Source organism: Microtus ochrogaster, chromosome 1, assembly GCF_000317375.1.
Source record: "Microtus ochrogaster isolate Prairie Vole_2 chromosome 1, MicOch1.0, whole genome shotgun sequence".
Classification (NCBI taxonomy): Eukaryota; Metazoa; Chordata; class Mammalia; order Rodentia; family Cricetidae; genus Microtus; species Microtus ochrogaster.
In genome coordinates, this window is record NC_022009.1 from 22,275,330 (window position 1) to 22,291,056 (window position 15,727).

The window sequence follows — 15,727 nt, forward strand, 5'->3', positions numbered from 1 at the left end:
TGTGAGCCACCATGTGGTTGCTGGGAATTGAACTCAGGACCTTTGGAAGAGCAGGCAATGCTCTTAACCACTGAGCCATCTCTCCAGCCCCTCTTTTGATTTTTAATGTGATATTGTCTATGAGACATTTGAGTCAATAATTTGATTAACAGAAAGGACAACTAAAAAGAAAGTTTATATTGCTCATTTTTGTTATTTATTTATTTGCATCCCTGGGGCTCAACCCCAGGGTCTTGTGCATGCTAGACAAGAACTCTTTCATTGTCTATACCTCTAGCCTTGGGAAGGAAACTTAAACTTTCTGACAAGAGATAGTTTACTATTCTCCAAGCCAAATCTTGGTTATTTAAAAGCTGAGGCATTGGCTTTTCAGAGAAGTTTTTCCTGCCCCATCATTCTGATTAGAGTTCTATTTTATGTCTCCCTATAGCACCTAACATCTTTCTGAAATGTAATCAGTATTAGTGATTTGTGACCTGTCCTTTTCTACATTGTAAGTTCTTTGAAGGGGGCAAGACTTTGGTTTTTTGGATTGTTTGTTTGCTTGAGACGGGATTTCTTTCTGTGTAGCCCTGACTGTACTGGAACTCATTCTGTAGACCAGGCTGGCCTCAAACTCACAGATCCACCTGCCTCTGCCTCCTGAGTACTAGGATTAATGGTGTGTGTCAACACAGCCACCACCACCTGGGAAAACTTCGTTTTTTTATTTAAATCCTCTGTGCCTGAACACACAAATGTTTCTTGCATGAATAACATTTGTTGTTTTTTGTTTTTCTTCTCTAGTACCAGGTGTTGCTGAATTTGCTGCTTCTTTCAAGAGTGTAAGTAATAACTTACGTTTATGGAGGTTTACTCAAAGCTTGCCCTTGGATAAAAAGCTCAAATCTATTTTAAAGAATAGTGCCATAGTCTTCTAATCATTTTTTTGACTGTAGATCTTTAAATATGTTTATATTCTCATAGTTAACTGTTGTAATCCCTTCCTCTGTTTAAATGCTTTGACACTGACCCTTGCCTATTAGCCTTTTCTTCAGCTTAGAAACTTCAAGGTTAAGCAGTTGAAATACTTGGTGTAACATTGGTATTCTGTTTGCCTCAACTATATTTAATTTTGCAGCTTTTTTCCCCCTTATTTATGTGGGAGGTTGGTTTTTTTTTTTTAATGTGGTTACTGGGGTTCGAATTCAGATCATTAGAAATAGCAGCAAGCTCACTTACCTGCTGAGCCATCACTGTGGTCCAGGGTTGTGTTTCTTAACCTTTGTCTGCATGGCAGAATTGTCAGTGTACAGCTGCAAAGCTTTTAAAAAATTTTGTCTTGTTTAATTCCTTATCTCTATTCTTTCTAGTAGTCCCTCTTAATGGCCTTTGATATTCTGAATCAGTATATCTGGGAGTATCCAGGATTTGGTTTTTGTACAGGGTGAGGGGGAAAGATGATCTCACAGTGTAACTGTCTTAGTCACTGTCCTTTTGAAGTGGCATAAAGAGATACCATGACCAAGGCAACTTTAAAAGAAAGCATTTAATTGGGGGCTTACTTACAGTTTCAGAGGTCATGATGGTAGGGAACATGGGAACATGGGAACAGGCAGAGACAGGCATGGTGCTGGAGCAGTAGCTGAGAGCTTACATCTTATCCACCAACAGCAGACGGAGAGCAAGAGAGACTGGGTGTGGGCTTTTGCAACTTTAAAACTCACCCCTCATGACACATCTCCTTCAACAAGGCCACACTCTTAAACCTTCCCAAATAGTTCCACCAACTAGAGTCTAAGTATTCAAATATCTGTTCTTGTTGGGGCACCACAGTAACCCAAGATGACCTTGAACTAACCTTCCTTATGCCTCAGCCTCTGCTCGGGTTGCAGTTGTTTCCCACTTATGTCCACTAACATTTTTAAATGCTGAAAATTTCCAAAAACTTCTACAGTACAATTATGAACTCGGTAAACACATTTGCTATCAAGCCTGATGACTTGAGTTCAGTCCCTGGACCTACATGGTTGAAGGAGAGAACTGACTCCCACAGGTTGTCTTCTGACCTCCACACACCTGCTTATGGCATATACATGCTCTATTACCTCCCCAGAGACGTCACACAAATAAATAGATGGAAAAAAATTTAATGATGAAATCTAGTCGAGTGGCGTTGGCGTACATCTTTAATCCCGGCATACAGGAGGCAGAGACAGGCAGATTTCTGTGAGTTTGAAGCCAGCCTGGTCTACAGAGAGAGTCCCAGGACAGCCAGGCTACACAGAGAAACTCTGTCTCCAAAAAAAACAACAAGAAGTTAGTGATGAAATGTCAAGTGATGACCATTATTCTCTCCCCACTTGAACTGGGGGTTTTCTCATCTCTGATTCTTATTTCTGTTAGTTACTCATACTGTCTTAAACTTTCAATTGGAGTCTTTCATAAGAATGGAATTTTAAATAATGTTATCGATGAACTAACTTATTCTTGAATTAGTATTAGTAGTCACATCGAAATTCATCCACTACCTTTCTGAGACCAACTTTAAAATTGAGTAGCAGGATTTTATAAAATGAATTTTTAAAGTAAAAGCTGAACCTAAAAACCTGCTTTAAAATTTTATTTATTTATTTTATGTATATGGATATTTTGCCTGTATGTATGTATGTCTGTGTACCATATATGTGCTTGGTGCCTGAGAAGGCCAGAAGAGGGCATCAGATCACTTGTGACTGAGGATACAGGTAGTTGTGGGTACTGGGAATCAAGCCTGGGTCCCCTGGAAGAACAGTCTATGCTCTTGACTGCTGAGTCATCTATTCACCTACAAAACCTGGATTTTTGAGATTGTAGTTTTCCAGGATTTTCAGACAATCTGAAGGCTGTGTGATGAACTACATTCTCATAAGAAGGATGCACCTGAATGGATATTTTTTTTTCCTGACAGCCCATCACTAGCTCTCCACCCAAATGGATGGCTGAAATAGAACGTGATGACATCGATATGTTGAAAGGTATGTGATGCTGGTGTCTACTATCTTTTTTAAAAAAAAATATTCTGTGCATTTGTTTCCTATTTCAAGTGAGATTTTTATTTATTATTTTTAAGATTTTATTTATTATGTATACAATACAGTGTGCTGCCTCCATGTAAGACTTCAGGCCAGAAGAGGGCACTAGATCTCATTGTAGATGGTTGTGAGCCACCATGTGGTTGCTGGGAATGAACTCAGGACCTCTGGAAGAACAGTCAGCGTCCTTAACCTCTGAGCCATCTCTCCAGCCCCGCAGTGTCTACTATCTTTGGTTTGGTTTTTTTGTTTGTTTGTTTGGTTAGTTGGTTTTCGTTTGTTTGTTTGTTTGTTTTTTGAGACAGAGTTTATCTGTGTAGCCCTGACTGTCCTAGAATTCAACTCTGTAGATCAGGCTGCCCTAGAACTCAGAAATCCATCCTCTTGCCTCTGCCTCCTAAGTGCAGGGATTAAAGGCATGTGCCACCATTACCTGGCTTGTTTTTGTTTTAGTGGGGTCCCACCCCATTGCTCAGTTTGGCCTCTGAGTGCATGAGCCCAACTGATGCTTCTTCTGTCTCAGCCGCCTAAGTACCTGGGACGCTGGGTAGCCACCAGGCCTGGCTTGTCCTCTGCTGTCGCATTTACATCTGTCCACAAACCACTGTGCAGCTTTTCTGTCCCTGCATCCTTACGACGTTCTTGGCTTCACACTGCCTACTTTGCTATCTGTCTTCATAGTTCTTCATGTCTGGTGGGAATGCTTTTCTCTACTTTTTATAGGTGTAGAAATTCAGCCAGTTCAAGAATGAGTCACAGTGAACTCTTTCATGTTTATTTTTTTCATATTAACTTACTTTTGTATAATGCTTATAGTGGATTAAAAAAAAAACCTTACATGAGAACTCAAGAACAATGGCAATGGGTTTTTGATCCTACTGCACATACTGGCTTTGGGGGAGCCTAGGCAGTTTGGATGCTCAACTTACTAAACTTGGATGGAGGTGGGCGGTCCTTGGACTTCCCACAGGTCAGGGAACCCTGATTGCTCTTCAAGCTGATGAGAGAGAGGGACTTGATCAGGGGAGGGGGAGGGAAATAGGAGGTGGTGGCGGGGAGGAGGCAGAAATCCTTAATAAATAAATAAATTAAAAAAAAGAAAAAAAAACCTTACATGAATTTCTCACTGAATTATGAAGGCCCTGTTAGGTATGATAATAACAAAGATTTAGAGATAAAATGGCTAATGTTTATAAATTTATAAAGTTTAAACTCTGATCTTTTAAAGTTTAATCTTCACTATAATAGAAGAGCCTTATTTATAAAATTCAAAGCCACATATTGTCCTTAGTACTATAAAATGACAATCGTGAGTGTAGCAGTTCTCAGCCTGTGGGTTGTGCCCCTTTGAGGGGCTGAACCACCTCTTCACAGGGGTCCCATACCAAATATCCTTCCTTCCAATATTTACATTATGATTCATGATAGCAGCAACATTACAGTTATGACGTAGCAATGAAATGATTTTGTGGTTGGAGTCACCACAACATGAGGAACTGTATTAAAGGGTCACAGCATTAGGAAGGGTGAGAACCACTCTCCTAGTGGGTTGAGAGAAATCTTTTCTTTCTTTCTGTCCTTTCGGTTCTTCTGTCAAGAATTCTATGAGCAGTGAATACTGTTTTTTGATGAATGATTTGGAGTTCAATCAGAATGGAAATTTAAATTAAAAAAAAACATTAATTTTATGGTTTTGGTCTTTTTTTAAAAAATCATTCTTATGGTGTTCAGATTCATGATAGTTGTGAAGTAATAGATTGAAATTAAGGTAAAAATCAGGAATTCTTGAGCTATTTAAAACTAGTCAAGAAAGTGGCATATGCTCATTGCAGGAAAGACTGCAGAATGATAAATGGAAGAGCAGAACTCCTTTGTATGATTTCAGAAGTTACTCAGTGCGTGGTTAGATGCTGATTCCCTCACCCACCCATGGAAAACTATGTCTCGAAGGATCTCAGATTCATTGTCCTAATATTCCAAAACTATTTATGTAATAAATGATGAACTTATAGTTTCTAAGAAAACTAAATTTTAGTGAGAGTTCACAGCGCATTATGTTTCATGAAAACTGATCTCTATTTTAAACAAGCATTTAGGTGCTATTTAAATGAAAATCTGGGTTGTAACCTTTATTTTAAGTAAGTAAAATCTGGGAAGTAAGTAAAATTAATTGTAAATAAAATAAGCACAATTGGATTTGAAGGGAAAGTTTGGATTTATATTTAAGTTTATGTTTTCTACAGTTGGGTACAGGGTGAACAGTAGTTTGTTGCTATTATTGCTACTATATATAGTTGAAATCCTGGGACTTGTAAATGGAGACAACATCTGATTTACATGACCAAGATGTGTCTGCAAGGTTTTCTCTATGATATGTCACATCATAAGGCTTCACATTTTAACGGTATATTCATTTTGTGTGATAGGCAAAAATGAATATTATAAACAGATGCTATAACACACTTGGGCAGGCGAGCTGACTCAGCTGTGAAGACACATGCCACCAAGCCTGAGAACCTGAGTATGCTCTCTAGAACCCACATGCTAGAAGGAAAGAGTTGACTCCTTTCAAATTGTCCTCTGATACCCATGCAATATTGCGCACAAACACACTAAATGCATTTTTAAAAATGTAAAAATAAATAATTTAAAGCCCACTTAATTTGTTAAGTATAATGCTGAGATGTTTTTGCAGTAGTAGAAAACTTCACAGTTTTTGCTGAAGAGTATGTAAAATTGGAGGAAAGGAAATAAAGGGCCTGTTTTGTACTTATTCATGAAGGAAATTAAGCTTGAAGTCTTCCTCACTCTTTCATTGTTCTGGTGATCAAATCCCTGGCTTCTTGCTTGCTAGGTCAGTGTTCTGACATTCAGCTATACCCCCAACCCAACTAGACATCTTTTATTACTAGGACTATCAACCCAAATCAATTATTACTGCAGATCAGTGAGAAGTGGTACTGAAATAAAGTCTTCTATTTCAGAGCTGGGGAGCCTCACCACAGCTAATTTGATGGAGAAGGTACGAGGGCTCCAGAACCTGGCCTATCAGCTGGGACTGGATGAGTGTGAGTACCCAATTAATTTTATACAAGGTTACATGTTGTATATTCCACAATGAGTTCTAGTTATAACTCATGAAAGTATACCTTTCCTTTTACCAAGGCAAAGACAAGCCATCTGAAGGTAGGAACTTGGTGTAACTTTGTACCTTTCATGATAGAATGTGCTAAACTATTGACTTAAAGGTAAAAATTTTTGTACAATACATATCTTTTGGAACCTTTTTGTTTTAAGTGCTAGGACATCAATTAAAACTAGTTCAGTCTGAAGAGAGACTTTGTTAGTTCACATTCGTTTATTAAAAATCCAGGGGTAGAAATGGCTTTGAGGTTGTCTAGGTCTGTGACCCTTAATTATGTCACTGGTGTATTCTTATTCTTCCTTTGGTGTATCCAGGCTCCACTTTACTTGAGCCATTAGTCTTCGAGTCTTTGCTGCTGTCCATGGCTTTTTCTAGGCACTAAGGAAGGTGAGCAAAAGAGACCAGTTTGTGTTTTTGAATATCAGGATTCTCCAGGAAGGAAGAGTGTCTTTCTGGGAGAGACTTCAGCTGTTCTGCACTAGAGTACAGACGTGCATGGCAGTAGTCAGCTAACAAGGAACCGAGCTCAGGTCATTAGGTTTAGCAGTGTGGTGCCTTACCCACTGCCAAGTATTTATATTTCTAAGAACTGACGGCATTAGGATTGGGGTTAGTTGTAGTCAACTAATTCAGCCATCTTAATCACTAAACTTAAGCTGAACAAGGAAGACTGTTTTCCTGCCAGTGTGGTTGGATGAATACAGTAGAAACATAAATTATGTTATACTTCATAACTCAGCCTGTTTTAGTTTCTGTAACAGTACTTTGTAACTTCCTGCCATCTTCCTTGGCCATAGGGAATTTATTTGAGGATAGAAAATAAGTTAGAAATTGAAATGCTGGGGCAGGTGGGGGGCGGTGGCGAGGAGGAGGCGGAAATCCTCAATAAATAAATAAATTAATAAAAAAATAAAAATAAAATAAAAAATAAAAAAATAAAAAAGAAAAGAAAAAAAGAAGAAATTGAAATGCTTACATCGATGTGTGTAGGATTTCTTGGATATAGTCTCCTTGTTCTAGCGTGTATAGTATATTTGCATAAAAACATCTTTTTTGTCCTCTTAGATTATTCATCTACTCCAGGGATTGTCTTTCACTTGACACCTTAATCTGGTGTTTCGATGTCTTGGTATTTTTTTTCTACATTAATTGAAAGGATGACATGGGTGAAAAATAAGCAGTAGGAACTGATGAATCCCAGAGGACCAGTGATACTGTTTTCATGCAAATATCTGCCCTGATAAAGATGATGAGATGAAAAAAATGCAGAAATATTTAGCCTCAAAACATGATTGTCATTTCACAGTATTGTTAAATGAGAGTATAGGAATAACAAGAATCTTGTAGTACTGGTAGTAACTAGCTTCTGTCTTTTGGGAGGTGAGCCTTATGTTACCCTTTGGTTTTGTTCATGGCTATATGTCAGATAACCCTTGTGGTGTACAGATTTTTAAAATACAATAACTTTTATAGATTTGTTTCATTTTTAAGGCACTTTCACCATTCTTGGAAATTTGTTATATTTGTTTTAGTCCTGGGATTAAATGTAACTTTTCAAAATAAAAGTCATTTTCTTTTAGACTCCCTTTGTAGTCTTATGGATCAACTGGCAGTCAATTAAAGATGCCTCTAGATGGAATGACACATGATGTCTAACGAGGCCCATTGACTTAAAACGGAAAGGATGAAAGCTTTTGAAAATTGCTCTAGTTTTAGGTAATTGGTGTTTAGTGATGAGAAGTGATGTTTGAAGGTCTTGGGATATTTTCTTCTCTGATAGCAGTAGATAATTATTTAGAACATACAACATGGAGTGTGCTAATTGTTTGGCTCTATGTGCTTGAGCCTTCCTCATTACCATTATGGTGTGGGTGGGATACTGACTTAGCCCTGTGAATTACAACACTAGGCTGTTGCCTTTATTCCTGAGACCCATTTAATTGCTGTGCATCCTACTAATTCTCTGCAATTTTTACCCTTTTCTGATTTTTTCTTGGTTCTGAAGGTGACAAGTTTTTCAGTAGTTATGTAAAAGACCCACTCATTTATCGTCACTAACTTGGAAATAACTGAAAATAAGTTATAAAAATTTGGAAAACTGCTAATCATCTCTTTGTAGCTAGAGCTAATCCTTGGAACTCTGGAGCATTTGTGTTTGTGTTTCTTTCTTTTTTTTTTTTCGTAACAGCTTTATTGAGCTGCAGTTCATGTTTCTGTAATTCACCTGTTTATACTGAACAGCTCAGTCTGCAACACAGTCAAGTCTAGGATATTTTCATTACCGCCCCAAATCCCTGGCCCCATTTGCCCTACTCCTCATTTCCTCTCAAGCTTTTAGAGGCTCAGTCATCACTAATCTGTTTTATGCCAGTATAGATTTGTCTAGTTTGGAATCATGTTTCTGTGACTGGAGTCTCATTTTTCTCTATTTCTCTTTCTCTTTCATTGTCTCTTACTCAAAGTGCTAGGTATCAGACCCAGAGCCTGTACTTTGCTAGCTCCCTCCAGCCCTGATTTCTTTTACTGAAATAGCATTTTCAGTGTTCAGCTGTGTTTCAGAATATATCAGTGCTCTCTTTTGTATGGTCAGATCATATTCCTTTGGGTAGGTATAACATTGTATTTATCGCCAATTGAGAGACATTTGATCGTTGCTACTATTAAATTTGTTGACAATGCTGCTCTGACAAGTCATGTGTACACATGAATTTCCGTTCTCTTGTGTTTATAACTGGGGTCTTATGGTAGCATTATATCTGACTCCTTTGGGTTTTGGAGACAGGGTTTCTCTGCGTAGCTCTGGTTGTCCTAGAACTCAACTTTATAGACCAGGCTGGACTTGATTGACCAGAGATCTGCCTGCCTCTGTCTCCCAAGTGCTGGATTAAAGGTGTGCTCTTTGCTTGTATCTGACTTCTTGAAGAGTTCTTAGGCTGTTTTCCAAGCTGACTGAACCATTATATACTTCTACCAACAGTAGAGGAATTTTTGCTAATACTTATTATTGTCCTTTAAAAAATTGTTACTTCTATCCTAGGAGTATAAGGGTCATTGTGGTTTGGATTTTCTTTTGCCCATTGATGCTGAATACTTAACCTGCTTTCATGAGCTATCAGTCAGTTCTACATGCCCAGCCGTACGAAAAGTTGTGTGTGTGCAGATTCCTTGTTGCAAGTGGGAACGATTTTGTTCCTTCCTTTCTCATATTTTCTGCTGTGAGCCTAGCCTTTAAGGGCTGAGCCATTTCTCCAGCCTGTGTTTCTTCCTTTCTAATCTAGATATATTTTGATTTCATTTTCTTACCTTAGTTAAATTTCATTACAGTTGTGAACAAAAGTGGTAAGAGTAGATGTCCTTCATTTCCTTTCTGATCTTGGCAGAAAGCATGTAGTATGGTGTTAAAGACTGTGGTGTTTTCATAGGTAATTTTTTTTTAATATTTATTTATCATGTTTACAGCATTCCTTCCATGTGTGCCCGCAAGCCAGAAGGGGGCGCCAGGTCTCATTATAGATGGCTGTGAGCCACCATGTGGTTGCTGGGAATTGAACTCAGGACCTCTGGAAGAGCAGTCAGTGCTCTTAACCAGTGAGCCATCTCTCCAGCCCTTCATAGGTAATTTTTAATGAAAATAAAATTACATTGAATTTGCCTAGATTCTTTGAGCTTTTAAAACCATTTGTGTAAAAGACATTTGAGACTTCCCTATTTAGACTTTGCAAAGGATTTCTTCCTTTTTTTTGTGGGGGAGGGGCTTAAGACAGGGTTTCTCTATGTAAACAGTTCTGGTCTGCCTCAAACTCACTCTGTAGACAAGGCTGGCCTCGAACTCACAGAAATCCACCTGCCTCAGCCTCCCACGTGCTGGGATTAAAGGCGTGTGCCACCACTGTGTGGCAAATTTATTTCATTTTTAATTGCATATGTATGTGCATACATGCTTGTGAGTGCTTAAGTAGGCCAAAGGCACCTGATCCCCCAGAACAGTGTTAGAGTCATTGTGAGCCACCTGCTATTGTTACTGGGGACCAAACTCAGATCCTTCCCAAGAACTTGATGACTTCCTTACTACTGAGCTCTCTTTCCAGCCCTCATTTAAACTCGATACTCCACTCAGTTAATTACATTGTTGAGTCTGCTAATATATGGTATAAGTTTTAGTGATTGTACCAAAGAAAAACCAATGAAACCAACACTTCTAAACACTTCTGTTAGGACCCTCTAGGCATATGCTTTTGAAAAGTAGCTAATTATATTGAGAAATTACTCTCCATCTACATTTTTTGCTTATGGGACAGAATGTTGTTGTATAGCCCAGGTTGGCTTTGAACTACGGTGATCTTCCTGCTTCAACTTTCCAAATGTTGGAATTTACAGGCATGGACTACCACATCTCGCTCTAAATACATCTAAAGGAGAGTTAGCTCCATTGAGTTCTAATTTTAGTCTGTGACTGAAGGAAAGAATAATTGTGACTCTACACTCTAGGTGTTCTTTGTGGCCTGGTATCAAGGTTCTTTGGCTCTTAGAATAAGGCCTGTTTGGTAATCTCTGGGAAACAAATGAAGGAAAGTAGTCATCTCATACGTAGCCTCTAGATGGCAGCATAAGTCTTATAGGACTTCTACTGCTTGAACTGGGTTTCTGATTTGGGTAAAAGCAGTTTTAGTGGTTTTACCAAACTGTTTGACTAACTTCCTCCCTTCCTCCTTCTTTTCTATCAAGACAGGTTCTCTGTATTGTGGCTGTCCTGGAACTCATTATTAGACCATACTGACCTCAAATTCACAGGCCTGCCTCTGCCTCCTGAGTTGCAGGGATTAAAGTTCTGTGCCACTACAATTTGCCTTTCAGCATTTTTACCCCACTCTTTTTTTTTTTTTTTTTTTGGTTTATTGAGATAGGATTTCTCTATGTAGCCCTGGCTGTTCTGAACTCACTCTAGTAGGCCTAGATGCCCTCAAACTCACTGAGATTCACCTACCTCTGCCTCCAGAGTGCCAGGATTAAAGATGTGTGGCACTCTTTTAATCGCTCCATCTTGTCTTTTAAATATTTATTTATGGGTTGATTGATTGAGTTTTTGAGACAGGGTTTCTTTGTGTAACAGTCCTAGCTATCTTGGAACTCACTCTGTAGACCAGGCTGACCACAAACTCATAGGGATCCGCCTGTCTCTGCCTCCCAAGTGCTGGGATTAAAGGCGAGCGCCACTACCACTCAATGCTCCATCTTATTTTTTAAAGCTCTTTTCCTTTTTGAAGCTCAGAGTCCTTCAGTTTCTTTATTATCCTTAGTAGCATTTTGTACTTCATCATGGAGGTTGGATTTTTTTTTTCTGAGACAGGTTTTCTGTATGTAACAGCTCTGGCTGCCCTGGAACTTGTACTGTAGACCAGGCTAGCCTCACAGAGATCCACCTGCCTCTGTCTCCCAAGTGCTAGACTGAAGGCATGCGCCACCACTACCCAGCATGAAGGTTGGATTTATTTATTTTTTTTATTTTTTAAGGTTTATTTATTTACTATATATAGTGTTCTGTCTGCATATATGCCTACTCACCAGAAGAAGGCATCAGACCTCATTATAGATGGTTGTGAGTCAGCTTGTGGTTGCTGAGAATTGAACTCAGGACGTCTGGAAGAACAGCCAGAAGCCAGTACTCTTAATCTCTGAGCCATCTCTCTAGACCGAAGGTTGGATTTTTAACATTCCAAAAGTGTGATTGTTTAATAAGTTGCTCCCACACTTGGATTTAAGACTCTCAGAATGGGTTCAGTTCTCTGACCTGTGTTATCTCTCTTCCTAGTTTGGTTTTTTTTTTTTTTTTCATCCTTGGACTCTATTATGTTGCTATGCAATATGAGGCATTGCCATATTAAATGAAAACAGAAATTTTATCTAAAATTGATAGAATAAGTTTGGGCTAGTGACCCTTTATGAAAAATTAAATTATTTTAAAATAAAGCTCCCAGCCATTAAGTCATTTTGAATAATCAGATAAGAAGAGAAAGAAAGAAATGTGTCCGTCGCATTCAGCAGCTATTTATCTGCTTCACACCGGGCTCTCTGTATGGTATATGAAGCTGAGTAAATATATGACTTCACTGTGCACATTAAAATCTATGAGGAAAGGGAAAGAGGATAAGTAACTCTTAGTGGGCCATAGAGAAATAAATTCTTTAAGAATACAAAGAGTGCTGGGCGGTGGTGGCACACACATTTAATCCCAGCACTAGGGAGGCAGAGGCAGGTGAATCTCTGTGGGTTCGAGGCCAGACTGGTCTACAGAGAGAGTTTCAGGACAGGCTCAAAAAAACAAAAAACAAAAACCAAGTAATTGTTTCAGAGAGAAGAGGGCAGTTGTGGAAGTTACTACAGGAAGTTTCACTGAATGAAGAAGGAAAGTGAATTTCATTTTCCTATATATTGATCGTATCTACTTTTAAGGCTGCAGAGTCAAGAAAATATAAATTTAGATCTGGACATGATCATGTACATCTCTAAGACTCTAAAGGTGGAAGCAAGAAGATCAGGAGTTCAAGGGCAGATTCTACTCTGTTGAGTTTCAGGTCAGCCTGGGCTGTATGTGACCCTGTCTTAGGGGGAAAAAAGGATAAATTATTATAACCTAAAAGTATAAATTCAGGAAACTTGATTTAAAAGCACTGTAAAAACTACTGCTATTTGCTCTTTCAAATACCATTCAAAACTTAGCCTTATGTCTTGTTTTATGCATTCCATAACATCTCTCAGGATTCACTATAAGAGCATCCTATTTAGATAAATAAATACAGCATAAAATCTAGAATCCGCACTTTGAAAGGATCAAGGTTATTTCTCATAATTAGAAATTGTCAATTTAGCTTTTAAGTATTTTGTTTAAAAATGTATTATGGTAATGGGAAATAAAACATGTTGGTATTTTTCATTTTTCCCTTGGCTAACAAATTAGGATATACAAATCCTTAAATTACCTTTAAGGCTTATAAGCATTCATATCTTTTATCCATTAGTCAAGTTATTTCATAAACCCAGCATTGCCTCTGAAATGGTTTTACTCACAAAGAGGATTTTGTCATAAAATGTTTCTGGTATTTTACTCTCTTGTGATTTGGGAAGGAGGGACATGATAGAGGAGAGAAGACAGGACATAAATCAATTAGGATAAAGTATTTTGTTTAATTCTACAGAGTATATGCTAGATAAGAAGATGTATATTTAGAGGAACTAGTGTATGTGCATGTGATTTATCTCAGTGATAGAATATGAGGTCCTGAGTTCAGTCCCCAGAGCTGTAATCACAGAAAGACCAAATAGGTCCATGACAACCAGAGGGATGACCAAGTAAACATTAGAAAATACTCACATGCAAGGACAGTACCGGTCAGTGAGGGGGCTCAGTGGGTAGCTGTGCTTGCTGCCTGACAACCTGAGGTTGATCCCTGGAATGCACATTGGCATGTGCACACACACAATAGAAATATATATATATATATATATATTTTTATATATATATAAATATATATATATATTTGTGTGTGTGTATAAAATTTTAGGCAGGGCCTTCCTATGTAGCCCTAACTGGCCTGGAACTCCCTATGTAGATCATGAGCTGGCCATTAACTCACAAAATCCTCCTACTTCTGTCCCAAGTGCTGAGATTAAGATGTGTGATACCACAGCTTGCCTAATGAGTAAAATTATTTTTTAAAAAGGAGATCATGCTGGGCAGTGGTGGCACACTCCTTTAATCCCAGCACTCGGGAGACAGAGGCAGGCGACAGGCTCCAAAAGTTACAGAGAAATCCAAAACAACAACAACAACAACAACAAAAAAGAGATCATAAAATCAGCAGTTTTATTTTTAGTTTTTAGGAGTAGGAACATAGTTAAATGGCAGGAACAGCGGGTCAGTTTTTACAACGACTAGTGAGGTTAAAAAATGAATAGGACTTCTTTTTCCAACTTTAGCGTGTCCTTGCAGAAGTAGAGGTTCGGGAGTGTCAAGGGCACAAGGTGATTTGGTTGGCATCTTTTGTGCCAGCCATGATGGCCCACTCTTGTCATTTTAGCCCTCAGGAGATTAAGGGAGGAAGATCGTGAGTTGAAAAGTAGACTTATTACATAACATAACCCAAAGAGGGCCGTGGAGAGACGGCTGGCAGCTAAGAGTGCCTACAGCTTTTGTAGAGGACCTAGGTTCGCTTCCCAGCACTCACATGGCAGCTCACCTGTAACATGATTTCCAGAGGATCTGATGCCGTCTTCTGACCTCCTTGGCCCCAGTTATGCATGTGTGCATGCAAACATTTTTAGACATAATTTTTTTTTTAAAAAGCATCTTTTATTAAACAAACATTGGGCAATTTTGTCAAACTTCATTTCAGGCTGTATTGCCTGTAGTTGGAAAATTAAACACTTAGTATTAACTATAGAGGAAGCAAAGATCCACTTAGAATGCCTGCAGTCTGAAGTGAAACTGCAGCCGTTTGTTTGAGAGATACAACAGGTAAGATCTATCAGAGTTTTATTTTTTTACACTAATTCCATTAGGGTTCATGGAAGTCGCATCCTTCCTAGGCTTTGAATCTAGGAATGACTGTGTTCATGGGGAAATAAATTAACACATTCTGTTTTGCTTGTCTTTTATAAGTTTTGTTATTGATGCTCTAGAAAATTCAATTTAACAGTATTTACTGTTTCAGATTAAAGAGCAGTAGCTTTGTTTTATCTACTGTTTTGTGTTGAAAATATAATTTGGAAAGGAGTGACACTGCATGAGAATTTATAAATGAATACAAAGTACTTCACTGCAGGTACTAGGGAAGTAATGGCTTTAACATATATAAATGAAAGTGTCTCCAACCATTAAATCTATGTTAATAGTTTGTTAAAGGATACTTTTTCATATAACTAGAGAAATCTCTTTTTTTAAAAAAAAATATTTATTTATTTATTTATTATATACAATATTCTGTCTGTGTGCAGGCCGGAAGAGGGCACCAGACCTCTTTACAGATGGTTGTGAGCCACCATGTGGTTGCTGGGAATTGAACTCAGGACCTTTGGAAGAGCAGGCAATGTTCTTAACCGCTGAGCCATCTCTCCAGCCCCGAGAAATCTCTTGATTAGAAAAATAAAGCATTTGGTTGCCTGTTGTGAGAGGTTAAATTTAAAACTGGGTGTTGGTAGGGTGTCCTTCAATAGGACAGTTTCAAATCTGTTTCGGATATTGAATGAGAAAACAGAGCTAAAGTGATATTTCTGATATAAAAATATTCTACTATTCTCCAATTTTTTTTTTTGTTGTTGTTCTTTAATCAAGTCTTAGAGTGGAGAAATAGCTTAGTTAGTGAAGTTCTTGCCAAGCATGAATGAGGACCAGAGTTCAGTTCTCAGAATGCTTTTTTTTTTTTTTTTTTTGGTTTTTTGAGACAGGGTTTCCGCTGTGGCTTTGGAGCCTGTCCTGGAACTAGCTCTGTAGCCCAGGCTGGTCTCGAACTCACAGAGATCCGCCTGCCTCTGC

General features: G+C 38.4%; 1 protein-coding gene across 2 annotated transcripts in view; it reads left to right on the forward strand.

Moving 5' to 3' along the window:
• The window catches only part of Lin52 (lin-52 DREAM MuvB core complex component), an 88,924-nt gene that overhangs the window by 7,480 nt on the left and 65,717 nt on the right, over nucleotides 1-15,727 (forward strand). Inside the window, exons 4-7 of one of the 2 annotated variants that reach the window (XM_026780083.1) lie at nucleotides 787-824; nucleotides 2,930-2,996; nucleotides 6,038-6,121; nucleotides 6,219-6,239. In XM_026780083.1, coding sequence (XP_026635884.1) covers nucleotides 787-824; nucleotides 2,930-2,996; nucleotides 6,038-6,121; nucleotides 6,219-6,239 — 210 coding nt within the window. The remainder of the gene's footprint in view (nucleotides 1-786; nucleotides 825-2,929; nucleotides 2,997-6,037; nucleotides 6,122-6,218; nucleotides 6,240-15,727) is intronic. The other variant, XM_005343347.3, reaches the window with a different exon arrangement.